This window comes from Pan troglodytes, chromosome 14, assembly GCF_028858775.2.
Source record: "Pan troglodytes isolate AG18354 chromosome 14, NHGRI_mPanTro3-v2.0_pri, whole genome shotgun sequence".
Classification (NCBI taxonomy): domain Eukaryota; kingdom Metazoa; phylum Chordata; class Mammalia; order Primates; family Hominidae; genus Pan; species Pan troglodytes.
The window spans coordinates 106,688,696-106,706,416 of record NC_072412.2 but is presented as its reverse complement, the minus strand read 5'-3'; the positions used below and the strand labels follow the sequence as shown (position 1 = coordinate 106,706,416).

Sequence of the window (17,721 nt, the reverse complement as noted above, 5' to 3'; positions counted from 1 at the left end):
GACTCACATGCCTTCTATCCTATGCCGCCACCCTTTGCCATGTCTTCAGAGCCTTCTTCAATGAGCTGGAGATAACAGTGGAGAGCCATCTCCAACTGAGTGGGCTGTGGGAGAATCTGCTCCACCCACATTCCTCTGTAAAGAGCAGAGATACTGCAAGGAGGGCTGGAATTTAGTTGTGTGCACCAGAAAAATAAGACGGGGACACAGTTTGGTTAATAATTAGACAATTTTTGTAATATCATAAAGTGTCCCATTCTCTTAGGATTCTTATGTTACAAATAAATTAATAAAGTAAACCAACCACTGCTGATGTATAAACTAGAAAAGTATTTTCTCTTTGATCCCAATAAAATGATGCCTCAGTTCCTAAATGTATATCTTCGAAAGGCCTACTAGACCTGAACTACATTATATATTTCTAGCAAATATGGCTATCTAGTATAGATTTTAAATGATACAAATTGTTCTCTAATTGTGACAAAATACAGGTAACATCTTTGTTCAGCCAAAATGCATTGTAAATTATATTAATAATGAGAATTTGAAACAAAGGCCAGACTGGGAGAGACATTCCAGGAGCTTTGATACACCTGAGAAGACAGAACAAGGAATGTGGCCTGACAGTCATGCCGTATCAAATTAGCTGATAAAGAAAGTGACAGAGTCCGGCCATTCATACTGCAGTCGGTCAGTGTTTGGTTGAAGGATTCTGTGTGCTGTCGGACCCAGAGGGTGACGGCGCCGCTAGGATGAAGCTCGTGAGATTTTTGATGAAATTGAGTCATGAAACTGTAACCATTGAATTGAAGAACGGAACACAGGTCCATGGAAAAATCACACACAGTTTACCTCTGGATACACTACTTGTGGATGTTGAACCTAAGGTGAAATCTAAGAAAAGGGAAGCTGTTGCAGGAAGAGGCAGAGGCAGAGGAAGAGGAAGAGGACGTGGCCGTGGCAGAGGAAGAGGGGGTCCTAGGCGATAATGTCTCTCAAGATTTCAAAGTCATACGAGATTTGGGATATTTTTTGTACAGGTTGTGTTTGTTTATGTCAGTTTTTAATAAACATAAATGTGGGACAGAGCTGTCTATTTAGTATATCAAAGTTTTAGTAGTTTCCTCCACATTCACGAAATTACCACAGTGAGAGCTAAGCATTTCTACTGGGCAGTTTCATTTTTAGATGATCAGGTTTTAAGTTTTTGAACTAAAATTTTTCTTTTTCTTTTTATGATGAATAAGGTTAAAATAAAAGCCTTAGACAAATTAAATTTGGCAGAGTTTAATTGAGCAAAGGACAATTCACAAATCAGGTAGCCCCTGAACCATAATAGGCTCAGAGGCTTCAGCCCAGCTGCATAGTTGAAGATTTATGGACAGAAGGAAAGTGATGTGTGGAAAATGGAAGTGAGATACAGCAACAGCTGGATTAGTTACAGTTCAGCGTTTGCCTTATTTGAATATGGTTTGAACAGTTCGCTGTCTTTGGTTGGCTGAAACTTAGTGATTGGCACAAGAGTAGGGTACCGTCTGTTTACACATCCAGTTAGGCTACAGTTCTATGTACTGAGAAACCTTTAAGCTGAACTTGAGATATGTAAAGAGACTTTAGGCTAAACTTAATATATATAGGATATATACCCTTCTACTTCACATGCACTGAATATGCATTTTATTGCTTTACTCTTCATTCTGTGGCACCTACCCACAGGGGAAGTAAGAAGTTTGTTTTGGTATTTCGGAAACTAAAGTCCTTATGGGATGGGGTCTAGAATCGATTCTCCTTTCCTGAGTTTTACTCCACGGAGTCTTAGGTACCTGGTAAAAAGTTGTCTTCTAAATTAAGGGTCATTGCTTTGTTGTCTAGCTGCTAATGTCTTACTTTTGTTTCTTTTGCTTTTTAATCAGTTCTTAATAGGATATAGTTTTATGTTTTCCAAGTTATAACTTGGAGTTAATGGTCACTAGATTATCAGTTATGAGCAGTGTTAAAATCTCCTATTAATGTGTAATGTACCTGTCAGTGCCTCCTTTATTAAGGGGTTCTTTGAGAATAAAAGAGAAAAGACCTAAAAAAAAAAAAAAAAAAAAAAAAAGAAAGTGACAGAGACCTGACGCATTCATCCACAAGCTTGTGTGTGGAAAGAAGAGTGATTTTTGATCCACGCTGAACAGAGGCCAGAAAGATAATAACAACACTTCAGGATGAAGCCTGCTAGGAATCTTGGATGACTCAGTATATTAACAGTGGCCTAAGAGCATGGTGATTTTACATTATCCACTCATACCCAGCCAAAGCTGAAGATTGATGGTGACAGCAGCCAGCAGATGAGCATAGACACAGATTTCATGATGCATTTATCCTGTTTCCTAGAGCAGTGAGGTCTGTGTGAGGCTCAGATGGAAAGCCTAAGGAGACTCAGCCATCATAGAGAGCACCAGCACCAAGCAGAACGATTGAAAAGAAATTGGCACGGTGAGACGGGGCTTGAGTCTTTTTGTCTTCTCAAATCCAAACATAAGAGGCCGAGGCCAAGGCCAAGAATGCCATATGAGTGAAGGTGACGTCGGCTGAAGTTCTGTCGGAGAACTTCAGCCCATCTTACTAAAAGAAGAGATAAATCCAAAGAAAGGGGGAAAGTAGATACACCAACATTTAGATCACACACAGTTCCTGTTAAAGACAACGAAGCTTCAGTTGCTGCGCCCATAGTTTCCAGTTGGGAAAATGTGTTTTCTTGTATGAGGCTGAGCACCTCCCACCTCTGCTCCTTTGCTTGTTGTCTTAAAACTCAACAGATGTCATGAGATCAATATAGATATAGATATGGAGCCTAGGACTTTGTCACCAAAACCCTGTAAACAAACGCTGAGGATACCTTTTGACAAATAGTCATTAAATGTCAGTTGTGTCCAAGGCACTGTGATAGGTGAAATGAAATGTGGAATGGAAACATTAGGAGGTCCTTGCTTCTGTTTTGTGGCATTTTCTGTCCAATCAGAACGTGTTTCATGTTCAAGCAACAGTAATATAAAGTCAGCAGTTTTCAAAAGCCTATGAGAAGCAGAAATAACGTGTAATCTATGATGTCAGCATGGGAAATTGTGCTTCCAACTGGGAGTACTGTACTGGGAAGGCTTCAGGGAGGGATTTGAGATGAGCAGGAAAGGACCTTCCAAGGAGAGCAAGCAGTGAAGAAGGACACGAAGCATACAAAGAAGGGTCACAGTGTAGAGGCAGGGACCGAACAAGGAGGAAGGAGCATGGGCTTCGAAATCACAGCTTCTGAGATTGGAATCCTACTTCAGGAGAGGTGATGGCCTGGTCTGGTCACTTAATCCTTCTGGAACCTATTTCTGCCTTGAATGCTTCTCACACAATGATATTATGAAGATTAGATTACCTTGTTTATGCGAAGTACCTAACCTGATCTCAACAGTGAGCGTTAATTTCATTCCTGCCCATGTAGGAAAAAACTGAAAAACAAGGCCAGAAATGTAAGTTAGGGAGAGATCCTCAAGTGCCTGAAATGCCTGGCTAAGGGGTTTGGAATTTCGTTGATGAGAAGTGAGAAACCGCAAAAGGTTGGTAAGAAGAGGAATCAGACACATCCTAGTGCCCACAAAGTACAAAGCACCGTTCCTAGTGCTGTTTTTGTTACCCATATCCTAATGAGGATATCCATTCCTAATGAGGAAAACAGGTGTAGAAAGATTAAATAATTTGTCCAAGGTCACCCATCTAATAAGTGGAGAAGCAGGGAACTAGTATCCAGGCACCCTGGCTTTTCACCAAGATACCAGACTGCTTCATGCAATCAAAGGTGGGCTCAGGTGGGTTCAGGAAGACAAATTGGAAAAGGCAGTGAGGCCAAATATGTCAAGGGACCTTTATACAATACACTACAACACAGCCTTTTCAAATAATGTTCTACGTAAAAAGGTATGGTTATGGAAAGATAATCGCAATATAGTTTTAGCTGAAAAAAGTGGGCGATGGAAGAATATAAACTTTATGAGCTCAGATACATATAGGAAAAAAGACTGGAAGGATATACTCCAAAACGTTCATTGTGTTTGTCTGTGGGCAATTGTGGGTAAGTTTTCTTCCTTTTATTTGTCCAGGCTTTATAAATTAAAGATGTGTTATTTGCATTAAAATGTTCTTATTTTAAAGAATCATGCTGGTAATCCAGAAAGAAGTAACGTTGGCATTACTAAACTCATCGTAGTAAGAATGGAGACTTGGGCCAGGAAGGACAGGGAAAGCCCAGGGAACCCTAAGCTTGATGCTGGGCTGCTGCTGGGATGCTGGTCCAGGGACAGAAAGGAGGAGGCCAAGAGGAGACATGGCTTAGGGTCAAAGAGGACGTGAAGCAGATTAAAATGGAATTTTTGTTGAAATATTCAAACAGTGATCAAGAATTTTACCATCTACACCTTGAACCCAGAAAAGAGATTTAGGTTCAAAATATGACCATCATAGCCAAAGAAACAAAAATAACCAAAGGGAGAATAGGAAATGAGTCAAAAACTTCCTATAGATGTTTAATTTTTAAAACCTTTTTAACAGCTTTATTGAGATGTAATCCACATACCACACAATACACCCACTTCAAGTGTTCAATTCAATGGTTTTTTAGCATATTCATGGAGTTATGTACATGACAGCCACTTTTAGAACATTTGTATCTCCTTGAAAAGAAACCCTATGTCTCTTAACTGTTACCCCCATCCCTTTAGCCTCCACCTCAAGCCCTAAACAACAACTAATATTCTTTTTGTCTCTATAGAGTTCACTGTTCTGGATTTCTATATGAATAAAATCATAACATATGGTCTTTTGTGACTTTTTTCTCAATTAGCATAATATTTTCAAGGATCATCCATGTTGTAGCAGGTATCAGGACTTCATCCCTTCCTATGGCTGAATAATATTCACTTGTATGGTTGGACCACATTTTGTTTATCTGTTTGTTCAAAAATGGACATCTGGATTGTTTCCACCTTTTGGCTATTGTGAATAATGCTTATATAAACATTTTGTACAAGTTTCTATAGGGACATATATTTTCATCTCTCTTGGGTAGATACCTAGGAGTGGAGTTGCTGGCTCATATGGTAACTCTGTGTTAGTGGTCTGAGGACCTGCTAGAATGTTTTCCAAAGTGGCTGCACCATTCTACATCCCCACCAGTATGTAAGGGTTCCAGTATGAGGATTGTGATTCCTCCACATCCTCGCCAATGCTTGTTGTTATCTGACTTTTTGGTTATGGCTTTCTCAGTGGGTGTGAGGTGATATATCATTATGGTTTTGATTTGCATTTTCTGGATGGCAGATGGCACATGATACTGAGCATCTTGTCCTGTGCTTTTTGGCCATTTGCATATCTTCCTTGGAGAAGTGTCTACTCAGGTCCTTTGCTCATTTAACTAATATTCTCAGCATCGATTTTTAACTGCCTGTCTCCAAAGTCTTTGTTACTATTTGCTGGGTAGCTGTCCACATCACTGTTGTTAGATAAAGGGCTTTTGGGATTCCGTGAAAGAAGAAAGAGTTTCCTATCCTTTATCTTTTCTGAGTTCATTTTCTGACCAGGTTTCCCCTCTCCTCTTGTTTTTCTACTTTAGGAAGATTGCAATGGCATATTCAGAATTAATGTCAGTGTGTCAAAGAACTTAAATTTAAAATTGAGGCCTGGAGAGAAAAAACCTGGATTTTGGGTGCCCCGTGTTTGGTAAGTATATCATAAAAAAATATTCTGAAGAATGGTGTGTTTGTCAATATAAGGCTTTAAATAAGTATAATATGGCATGTAACTAAAAGTAGTTTTGCTAGAGATGTTAAAATGATCTTAAGTCATACAGGGTGAAGCGCTAGATTATACTGGAAGATAGAAATAAGGTAAAAAATAAGAGAGCAAGTAGTGCAATGAGTTCTATATAGCTTCATGAAACTAGAGAAATATTTCAGTATTTTTCTAATACTTCAGAAATATGTATCTGGATTCAAATGGCTTGAAAAATTAGGCTTAACAGGATTTTCTGTCAAATTAAAACTAAACTTATCCTGAGTTTATATCTTTAAAGGAGGATCTGATGTCCTCATAATAGAACCCTAAATCATAAAGCTATTTCCATTTTAAAACCCATTTACACTGAAGGACTTCCATTATTGAAACACTAGAGAGGAATAATCAGTGACACAGTTGATTGCTTCTAACTTTCCCTTTAATATTCCTTTTTCTTTAAATTGAGTTTTCAAAGCACTTAGATCAAAACTAGAAATACCTAGTACCTTCTTTCTTATTTTATTAATGACCATGAGTGGATCTCTCAGTCTGTGTCATTGGTGAACTGAGTGTTCTGTCGCCTTCATTTGTCCTTTAAAATTGTTACCTGTTTTTTAAGTTTTCTTTTAGAAAATGTGTGAGAATAACAACTGAGTCACAGCACCTCTGCTTTTGTCACAATTGATGTTCTTTTCTAAATGTCAAAACTCTTTAAAAGGAACAGCATTTCACCCAGCTGTACCCTAGCACTCACTGTTACCTTTCTTTGGCATTTTTCTCATATGAAATTCGCTTTTATACATAATCCAATAGAATGCATATTGGGTTTTTATCTTTTAAAATATCCAAGAACTGAGAAAAAGGGTTCATTTGGGGTATGTGGCTTCAGCTTGGAGAGAGAGGAATGTGAGACATGAGAATATCCTGGCCCCACTGCTGACTAGAAAAGCCGTCCAATTTCCATTGAAATAAAAATTAAAGGAGCATAAAAATTGTCTTCCATGAGATAAAAATTAATTATAGCATAAAGTTATTTATGTTATAATTTATTAATTTTTATTAATTCAAAGATAATATCACGGAAGTAAATGTAGTCAGGAATAGAGAACACTGGGGCATTTCATTTCCTTCACTATAGAGAAAGGTAGAGGGTGCCTCCCACCTCTGCCAAGTGAGGTACCCCAGGGGGATCACTTAACGTCAGAGATGGGCAGGGCAAGAAGAGAGACTCCTGTGGCCAGGCTGCTCATCACCATCTGGAGAGCAGGGTTATCTGGTGTTCCTGGAGAGCCCAGTAGTCACTGCCTAGGGCCACATCATCTGAGTCCTCTTGAGCCTTGCGGCAAAGGGCTTTGTGCTGGGAAAGAGTACCCCCATCCAAAGGGTCTGTAGGTGTGTTTCCAGGAGCCAGACTTGAGAATCACCCAGAGACTGCACACTCACAGAGGAAAGGTGCAATGAGGCACTCCTGGGCTGGAGAGGGGGTTCAAACTCTTGAACACCTATGGCCAGAATCCAATTGTATCAGATGCACAAGACTTTAACTCCATTCCTTTCAACGACATCCCACCTCAGTCATGTGAGAATCTCGTGGTGGCCTGAAGAGGATGAGTGGAAGTGAAGGAAGTGGCCAACTTTTCTTCCTTTCCTCAAACCGGGGTCCTTGAGCTGCTAAGGATGGGATTGTTATATGAGTTATAGGATCAGTTGGATGTAAAACTGAATTACTGAAAATAACCAAAAAGCTCTGGGACCTCCGCAAGAATTCAGACAGGGAGCTGGAACACACTTGAAGGTAGTGTTTGGAGAAAAGTAAACCTGCCAGTTGTGCCCTATAGCACTCAACCTATTCCATAAAACCAGCTACATGGGATTTTTAAAATCAAAGTTAATTTAAATGCAATATTTTATGGAAGGTATTGTTAGGGGTTTCAAAGGCAATGCCATTCTAGAAGCATAAGCAAATAGCCAGGCATTCCTTGAACATCATCACAATTGCTCTTGTCCATTTCTCCAGGATAATGTGACTTGGATTGCAGTGAAATAGACACCTTCGATCTAACAAATGTCATCTGTAACCATGATAACTTTTTACACTTTCCTTCTTAAGTAAGCTAATCAAGAGTTGGAAGCTGAAATTTTGTAATTTTATATTGGCTAAATTATGATTAAGAAAATAACATATCTAGGAATACACCTAGAGGAATGCTTTGGTAATTATAATTAGGACATAAATATGCACTAATTCAGGAGACAGTCTAGTTTCAATATTCTCTCTTCAGATTAATAAATGTACTTTCTTCTGAATCACTCAGACTTGATGAGTCACCTCAGTAAAAAGGATTAAACATATCATGGATTATAAATATGGTGTGATTTATTTTAAGAAGAGGTCTGGAATATAGGAAAATGGCATGCATGGGAGAAAAACTAACAAAGTATTCAGGCTTATAATAAATGTATTTATTGAGTGCTTGCTCTTCACCAGCTAGTATGCTTGTCACTGTGGTAAGGCCCTGAATAAGCTATGGCCCCTACCCCTTAGGAGCTTAAAGTCTAGTGGGAAACAGAAGATAAAATTACAAATAATTTTATATAATATGCTAAGGGCTTTAATGCTGCACAGAGAAGCCCCTAAGCTTACCTCTGGCTCACCCGAAACTCATCTCCATGTAATGTTAAGCTACACTGTGATATGTTCTGGGAAGAAGGTGATCAGGTTTTATAGGGTCTAAGGCCCAAACAATTTGGGGTACCAACGTCTCGGAAGGGCCTGTACAAAAGAGGGGTCCTACCCCTTAGGTTTCTTTGGCTTCATCATACACCTGCCTCTGATTCCTACAGAAAGGCTAAGGGTACAATGGACACACAGGAGAAGCACCTAACCCCAACTATGCAGGGCCAAAGAGAAGGACCAGATGAGAAGACACACTGGTTACCTTTTGAAGGACAACCAATAGGAACTAGCCAGGTGAAGGGGGCAGGGTCAGAGGCAGGTGAGGAGGAAAGTCTAGGCATAGGTTTGGTATTACAAGTTAAGGCAACTCTATGCCCAAAGCTCAAGGCAAAAAGCGTTGGGGTGCTGTAGGAAGTACGACGTTTCTGATTTCTTTTAGGAGAGATGGTTGTGTAAGATACAGCATGCCGTTTTTGGACAAAGTCTTTTTCTGCATTTCCACATCCAAGGGCAGACGCTCAGTCACGTCTTCAGGGTGCCCCCATGTTCCCCAAGGGAAGAGCAGCTCTCCCTACCTTGATCTTGGGGGGCCTTGGAGCACCTCCTCTGGGAGGTAAAAAACTGACAAAGTCATGTGGTCAGATCTAATGTCTTAGTTTTCTGAATTGGACAGGCAAGATTACAATATTTCACAAATTAACCAGAAAAAATGACAACCTTTTCAATTCAAGGAAGGGTAGCAGGTAAAAATGACAATAATAGATGACATTTGGGATTTATTGAAGGACTCTGTAGTTACAGGTAAAGTTTCAAACTTTGCAACTTTGCTAGCATGAAGAAAGCATAAGAAAACACTTTACATGATTAAAACTGAAAAAGACTTTTTTTTTTAATGTGATAAATTCTTCCAACTATTGAAGTCTTTGATGCTACATTTTGTTTTACTTGGTTTAGTTAGAATATTTTTCACATATTCTAACTTCTAGAAGATCTAGAACATAACAGCAGTTTCAGTGGCTGCAAATTCAGCTAAGAAAGCACTTCTACAAAAGAAAATGAGCAGGTAAAGAAGTCCAACACCGGCTCTGAGAACCGGTTCACTTGCTTGTAAAAAATCCTTATTCAAGCAAACTGTGGCATCTGTAGAATCCTTATAACTTCTGTCTACTGTAAAATATATGAAATTTAGTGGAAACATCCCAAAGGAAAGATTGTTGGAAGCATCCAAAAGAATATATTTGTACTTTCATACATAAAAAAATATAAAGCAGAATTCCAAAATATGCATTTCTGAGTGGGGCTTTTGCACTATATTAAAGACCGTCTCCACTAATCAGCCCTAAGCCCTTAAGAACAAATCAGTTTCAGTTTAATGTTTTCTTCTTATATCCTCATCTATTTAATATTCAAAAAACTTATGAAGGCACATCTTGTGATTGTCTCTATAGTTTAAAAAACATAAAAGATGGTAGAAAAGTACAGAACCAGATTTTCCCTAGAGCGTTGCCTGTCCTGAGGGTTACATTTTGAGAAATGAGCTAGCAGGGGGAAAAAATGATCAAAATATAATTTAAATAGGCTCCAAGGGGCCTACTCTAGTCAGTGGTCCGGAGCTCAGTTCTTCATTAAATTCAGGAAATATAGTCCATGATTTTCCAGTGTTTGGTTATCAAAATCTTAATTATTTAAAATTAGCCTCTAATGAGAAGGAAAGAGGGGGAAAAGCCACTGAAAGCTTCTTCTATTAACAACAAAAATGTTAGCTAAGAACCATAACAATTAAAGAAGATGCAATCTAGTAAAAAGGATCACTTTTATAATTGGGAAGAGAAAAGTATAACCATGTGAAAAGAACAAGAAATGAGACATCCCTGGCCCCCACAGAAGTGGGAGCTAAACAGTGGGTACGCCTCGACGTAAAGTTGGAAACGCTGGACAGCGGGGACTTCAAATGGGAAGAGGAAGGAAGGAGGCCATAGGTTGGAAAAATTACCTGTTGGATTCTGCGTGCACTATCTGAGTAATGGGTTCATTAGAAGCTCAAACCCCAGCATTATGCAATACACCCATGTAACAAGCCTGCACGTGTATCCCCCGAATCTATAAGAAAACAGAAAATGAATAAGCCAATGAGTTTCAGGAATCAGGAATCGGCGGTGGAGGTAGAAAGCATACCACCCATAAAGGGGACCAGACTAAGAGTCCACTGAGAAGACTCAGAGTTAATAAGAAAAAATCCAACTGGAAGAGAGTAATTTGGAAAAATACATACTACAAGCAAACACCTCTTGCCGCCTCAGTGACCTCTAAATGCATCACTACTTTCCAGCCCTGTGTTCACCATGATGACACAAAGTGAAATAAAGTGACTAAATTCTACTCTACGCTTTCTATACTAACACAGGCTATTGTAATTTATGCCTTTCGAAAGGTTTTCAGTTACAAAACTATTTCAAAATCCACATCCAAAATCCAATGCTTCTTTGTGCAAATGGATAAAATCATCTGTCCAGTCCTCAGGGTAATCACGACAAGGTAGAAATGTTGCAGAACCTCTCAGGCTAGAACTAGAGCTGTTTTACACTGAGATCCCCCCATCATTACCTAATGAACACAATCAATTATAACACATTGATGCATTGTTATGATTTAGCAAATGAATGCCATATAGCGTAAAAATGTGTGTGTATACATATACACACATATGTATGTGTGTGTGCATGCACACGTGTGTGTGTATATATGTGTGTGTATATACACCCATGACTGGAAAGGGCTACAGATATTTGCCTTCGGGTGCTGCTTATTGGAATTTCACAGAACATTCCTGTATTGGAATCGCAGGGCGAATCCTCGGAACTTTAATTTCGACAATGTGGGAAACGCTATGCTGGCGTTGTTTGAAGTTCTCTCCTTGAAAGGCTGGGTGGAAGTGAGAGATGTTATTATTCATCGTGTGGGGCCGGTAAGCGAGCACATCAAATCCTTTGAACACTTCAAGAGCAGCTTTCATTTGTTTTGATGAATAACTGTATTTTCCTTTATGCAGATCCATGGAATCTATATTCATGTTTTTGTATTCCTGGGTTGCATGATTGGACTGACCCTTTTTGTTGGAGTAGTTATTGCTAATTTCAATGAAAACAAGGTAAGAATTTTTGGTTTGGATACCACAGGGTTTAGCCTTTTCTAGCCACTCAGTTTGAGCTATTTGTTTCTTTTCACATGCGGCGTGAAGCCGCTTTAAACTGTAATGTGACTGGTGTAAATAATCTCTATAACTATTTTACAAGCTACCTCATTGCTGCTTTTCAGACACATTATTTAAGAGTACAGTTCTCTTGCTAAATTTACCCTTTTGGTAACAGTGTCATTAATTCACCGACAACTGAGAGGCGCATCTCCTATTGTTCAAATTGAAAAGAAAGATGTGCAGCAAGTTATTAAAATTACAATAGATGAAAGTGATTCGCTAATTACAGGTAATATTACCTTCACTAAATGTAAATTGTATGCTTCTGTGTAACTCAGTAGGTGAACTCAGAATTTTGATGGGGGTGAGGGGAGTCTGGTAGAAATTTCAAAATCCTAATTCACAGAAAAACAGATTTTGTGGCAGGGCATGGTGGCTCACACCTGTAATCCCAGCACTTTGGGAGGCCAAGGTGGGTGGATCAGTTGAGGTCAGGAGTTCAAGACCAGCCTAGCCAACATAGTGAAACCCTGTCTCTACTAAAAATACAAAAATTAGCCGGGCGTGGTGGCGCATGCCTGTAATTCCAGCTACTGGGTTGGCTGAGGTATGAGAATCGTTTGAACCTAGAAGGCAGAGGTTGCAGTGAGCCGAGATCACACCACTGTATCCAGCCTGAGCAACAGAGCGAGACTCAAAAAAAAAAAAAAAAAGAAAAAAAGAAAAAAAGATTTTCTGATTTCATATGAACTTGACATACTTTGTGAACTCGGGAAGCCAGTTGAGTTTGTAACAGCTCTAATGATTAGAACAAAGGCTCACAAATGGGAAAATGACAATGTAGTTTCCTATCAAAGTGTGAGTTTGGGGAAGAACATTCTATTAGCACTCCTTGGAGAGGGGCTTGCTCATCTAGGCACTTGAGCTATGCCCTCTATTGTTTGAGAGGCAGTCTTTGGAATCATAGTAAGGGAAGTGCATGCAGTTTTTGAGCACACACTGTGTACTAAGATTTTACATATTCAATCAATTCTCACAACTCTCAAATGCACGGTTGCAGAAAAAGCAATGACTAGTCTGGGGCTTATAAGGTGTGACAAACAGGGCCAGAATTCAGAATTGGTGCCTATTACCGCAGGCTCTGTGATTCTTCGAAGGCATGAGTAGAATAAAGTCAACCTTCACTCTGCGTTAAGTTGAAGCTAGATCTGCCTGTAAAGCACCGTGCTGTTCAATGTTATTCACGGCTAGGACTGATTCCCATGCGTTCACATCAGAGCTCTTCAGTTTGTGTTGCTACACATGGGACTGTATCTGTCATTCACTGTCCTCAGGCTCAACGTGAGTGGTACCAGTTAGCCAGTCAATTGACACCTTTGATGTGTGGCTAATGAGCATGTCATTTCATTCAGGCTTTCAAAGGGTGAGATTTAAAAATTCCTCTTTTGGGCCCCGACTCTACTTGGACCCTCAGAAACATGGGATGTTAGAGACAGAAAGAACAGTAGTGATCATGTCACCCAGCCCCTTATTTTACTCCTATCACATTCATTAACGAGATGCTTTGAGCCCTACAGTGTTGAGTTTAATACCAAGCAGAAAGAGGAAGAAGGATCTTTCTAGATGCCTTTGAGCCATGTAATGCAGCAGACACTGAGAATTCTAGAATATAAGCAGAAGCTAATCAGTCAATTAACAGGAGAGTTTAGGCACTGCTTGCCCAGAACACCGTTAAGAAGCCGTCTGAGCAGACACCTGATTTCAGGAAGATTAGAATGTATCACAGCTCACAATTCAGCAACATACATAGAACAACATAAAATGTTCAGTAACTGGAAATAAATGTATAATTAATTGCAACACTTGAGCTTAGAGAAGTGGCTGAGGTTAGCAGAATAACCAGGGAGGTCTCCATCCAGCACTGTATTTATGTTCTGCAGGTAGGAAAGAGTAACGTGGCCTGTTTGGGGGATCTGGGGTGTATGTTCTATCAGCTCAAATGGGCACTTAAAGAAAGGAGAAATTGACGAGAAATTATATTACCAAGCTTTACAAACTTGATTTGTTAATTGGAGATATCAATTGCTAAATTATGTGAGCCTTTTAGAAAAGTTTCTTTCTCTGCAAGTTTTTTTTTTTTTTAGAAAGCAGCTCATGAGCTGCCATCTAACAGCATTTATACATTATTCAATCATTCAACAGATGTATTTGAGCATCTACTAGGTGCCAGAGGCTGCTCTTGACACTGAGGACCTAGTGAACTAACCTAAACACTAAACACAGAAAAGTTATTTGCCCTCATGGAGCACACATCTTAATAGTCATACCCAAACGCACATAGGTAAATTTCCAAATGTAGAGACAACAGAGATAGAAAATGAGGGAATCTTTAGGGTACAATTCAGAATCATGCAAAAATATGTCTTCTTTTGAAAATGGAAACCTCTTTAAAGAGTTCCAAGTCTATATTAGTAATATAGATTTTTTTCTGATTTCTCTACTATGTAAGACAATGTGTTTGATTCATTAACCTAATTTGATAATAATAAACTTTCAGAGGTTTTTATATATTAATGATCAGATGATAGCTCCATGCCTATTATTCTTTTAGATCCTTTCAGTGTTCAACTTTCCAAAATTTTTTTTATGTATAACAAAGTAATTACATTAGTGTCTATGGTGGCCAGAGAACAAGTGTTTGCTTATAATTAGTGAGAAAAGTGGTTTAGCAATGTGATTATCAGAAAAGAACAATTTTAAACAAACACTATTATTGGGAATAAATGATGTACTAAAGAATGACAAAATAATCACCAGAAAGATATAGAACTTCCGAATCCCAAAATGTACAAAGCAAAAATTAAACAAGTTGTAAAAAGAAGCTAGAACATCCAAAATCATAGTGAAAGATATTAACATATATCTCAGAAAATCTCATAATTCAGAGAAGAATAAAAGGAAATATGAGATTTGATACAATAAACACAATCAAGTGAACATATAAGGAAAACTCTAATTACAACAATTTGAGAATGTGCATTATTTTCAAGCACAAAATGTATCTCCCAGAAGGCCATAATTACCCAAGAATTGATAATGTAAGAATGTTTTCTGACCATAATGAAAACAAAAACAAAAAAACTCTACAATTTGGAAATATTAAGACAATACTATAAATAATTTATGAGTTGAATAATAATAGAAAATCACAAAATATTTACAGACAAAACATTTTATAGTGTCATATACAAAAACTAATGAGGTATAGGTAAATCAGTAATTACAAATAAATGTATCATTTTAAGTGTATATATCAAAGAAGAATCACAAGTTAAATATTAATATGTCAAATATCCAAATCAATAAATTATAATAAAGTAAAATCAAATAAAGTAGGGGGGAGAAAGTAACAAAGATTAGGACACAAATTAATGATACAGAAAGTAAGGAAACTTGTATAGCTTCTATAATGTTCAAGAATAACAAAAGCTGGGTTTTGGTTTTTTTAAATCAAGTCAATAAACCTCTAGGAAGGTTGAACAAAAATAAAAACATGAAACAAGGAAGTAAGCTACAATCATTAAAACAGTGTCAGTATTGTTATAGATATAGAAAATTAGACTTACAGAAAAGACTAGAAAGACCCAGCAGGGACCCATGTATGTAGAAAACAGAAGCAGCTCAACAAATTAGTGCAGAGGGTGGTGAGACCAACAAGGAGTGGTGTTGGGGGTGTTGATTGTATTGATGTAAAGAGCTATGCTGAGATCTCTACCTCACTGCATACTCAAAAATGAATTCCAGATGAATTAAAGACTTCAATATGAAAAGCAAAATTTAAACCATTTTTAAAGCATGTCAGCATTTATTTTTTATTTGAATTTCAGATAAGCAGCAAATAATGTTTTTGCCTTTATTATTTTTAATCAGCGCATAATTGTACATATTTATCGGGTGCAGTGTGATATTTCAATTCATGTATTATAATGTGTAATGATCAAATCAGGATAATTAGCATATCTATCACCTCAAACATTTATCACTGTTTTGTGTTGGGAACACTCATAATCCTCTCTTCTAGGTATTTAAAAATAAACAATTAATTGTTGTCAATTAGATTCACCATATATTACCATGGAACACTAAAATTTATTCCTCCAATCTAGCTGTATTTTCATATCCATTAATCAACATTTGACTATCCCTATTCTAGTTCCCCTCCCCACCCCTAATAAGCATTTGTTTTTTGCCCTGGAGTAGTTATGGATTTCATCCCATTAGCCACCCAGTAAAATCTATAAAGGAAAAAAATTATAAACTCGATTATATTTAAATTAAAATTTTCTGAATGACAAAAGACACTCTAAGCAAAATAAAAATACAAGCCAAGACTAAGAGAAAATATGTACAACTTACATAATTGATAGAAGATTAGTATCCATCATGTATAAAGAATCTCTACAAACCATTAAAAAGTAAATATCAAAATACAAAAATGAGCAAAGGATATGAATGGGCAATTCACATAGGAAGATACAAGCATCACCATTTACACACATGCAAATGTTTCATCTCGTTAATATTAAAACAACATTAGATACATTTTCACACCTATCAAAGTGGTCAGATTACAATGTCTGGCAATATCAAGTATTGCAAGAATATTAGGATATGGTAACACTTGTATATTGCTGGTAGGAAATTTGTTTTGGTTATTGCTCTTTGGAAAGCAAGTTGGCAACATCTGGTAAATGTAAAGATGCTTAAATTCCTAGACCCCATCAATTCTTCTCCTAGCGATTAACAATGGAGAAACCCTCATAGATATTTACTGTGAGACAGTACATGGGTGCTTATTGCAGCATTGGTTATAGTCCATAAATCGAAAATGAATAACTTCGGATATTCGTACAGTGGACAGTGTTTGTGAGCAGTTAAACAAATTAGATTTAGTAATCTAGTTGTATGGAAAGTATACTGTTCAATGCAGATATAAAGAAACAGCATAAATAATCACATGTTGGAGTCCATTTCTATAAATATTAAAAAATTCAGAACAAATTCTTACGTATTGATTCATGTGTAAGCACAAAAGTCTGAAAACATAGTAAGGAGGATGCATGCCTGAAGGGTAGTGGTTAGCTCTGGGTAAGGAAAGGGAGAGTGGGGTTTTTGTCTAGTTTGTAAAATTACACTTCTGCTTTTATGATAAAATACAATGCAGTGCAGTGCAATACAATATAATATAATTTTAATCATATGCATTTTAATCAAGTACTCTATTATACAGAATATGGAATTCCATTTAGGCAGTTATCACAGCACTAATTTCTTAAAATGCAAACTCCATGACTTTGTATCTCTCAAAAACAGTTTTGCAATTGCACATATTAGACATTTTTTAAAGAAAGACAACATACCCTTAACTGGAAGCCACAGCATTGACAAGCTATAATTTTGCTGCTATGAAATGAAAGGAAACTAACTACTATTAGTGAGTATCCTTTTTTGAAAATGTAATTATGTAGAAACTCCTCTTTACATTTTCCCAAACCTGAATATTACACATCTCCAAAGATACAAGTCGAAGGCTGCTGAATTCTCTCTGAAACACCTGGTCATCATTTTGGGAACTCCTCCCAAGACCAACTTTGAGCATTCTGACCATGTTTCTCTCACCACCACGGTTGGAAGAACATGGTCAGTGCAAGCCCCCACATCAGTCCTGTTTGTCTCGGCACCCCGTCTGCCATGTTCTTGGTGCAAGCACATGACAAAAGGCCTTTTCCTGCTTTCTTTTGTCTGTTAAGGGGACGGCTTTGCTGACCGTCGATCAGAGAAGATGGGAAGACCTGAAGAGCCGACTGAAGATCGCACAGCCTCTTCATCTCCCGCCTCGCCCGGGTACCCAAAATGCTCTGATTTTATTCATGTTGGGCACTAGTGTGCACGATTCCCCAGGAGTCTCAGATTTAAATTAAAATAATAATCGTGAGGCCGCTGGGAGGTTGTGCATAAGTTAATACAGAAACAGCCTCCAAACCACAGATCT

General features: G+C 37.9%; 2 protein-coding genes across 10 annotated transcripts in view; both read left to right on the top strand.

Moving 5' to 3' along the window:
• Window positions 1–17,721, top strand: part of NALCN (sodium leak channel, non-selective) — a 363,838-nt gene that overhangs the window by 316,359 nt on the left and 29,758 nt on the right. For all 9 annotated transcript variants that reach the window (XM_024348325.3, XM_001149573.6, XM_009427188.5 and 6 more), the window contains 4 exons: window positions 5,639–5,745; window positions 11,321–11,441; window positions 11,526–11,624; window positions 17,480–17,573. In XM_024348325.3, coding sequence (XP_024204093.1) covers window positions 5,639–5,745; window positions 11,321–11,441; window positions 11,526–11,624; window positions 17,480–17,573 — 421 coding nt within the window. The remainder of the gene's footprint in view (window positions 1–5,638; window positions 5,746–11,320; window positions 11,442–11,525; window positions 11,625–17,479; window positions 17,574–17,721) is intronic.
• On the top strand, window positions 668–1,086 carry LOC104001904 (small nuclear ribonucleoprotein Sm D1-like). Its single transcript, XM_054665016.2, has one exon. It carries the CDS (start codon window positions 753–755, stop codon window positions 987–989), a length of 237 nt encoding a protein of 78 aa, XP_054520991.1. The 5' UTR covers window positions 668–752; the 3' UTR covers window positions 990–1,086.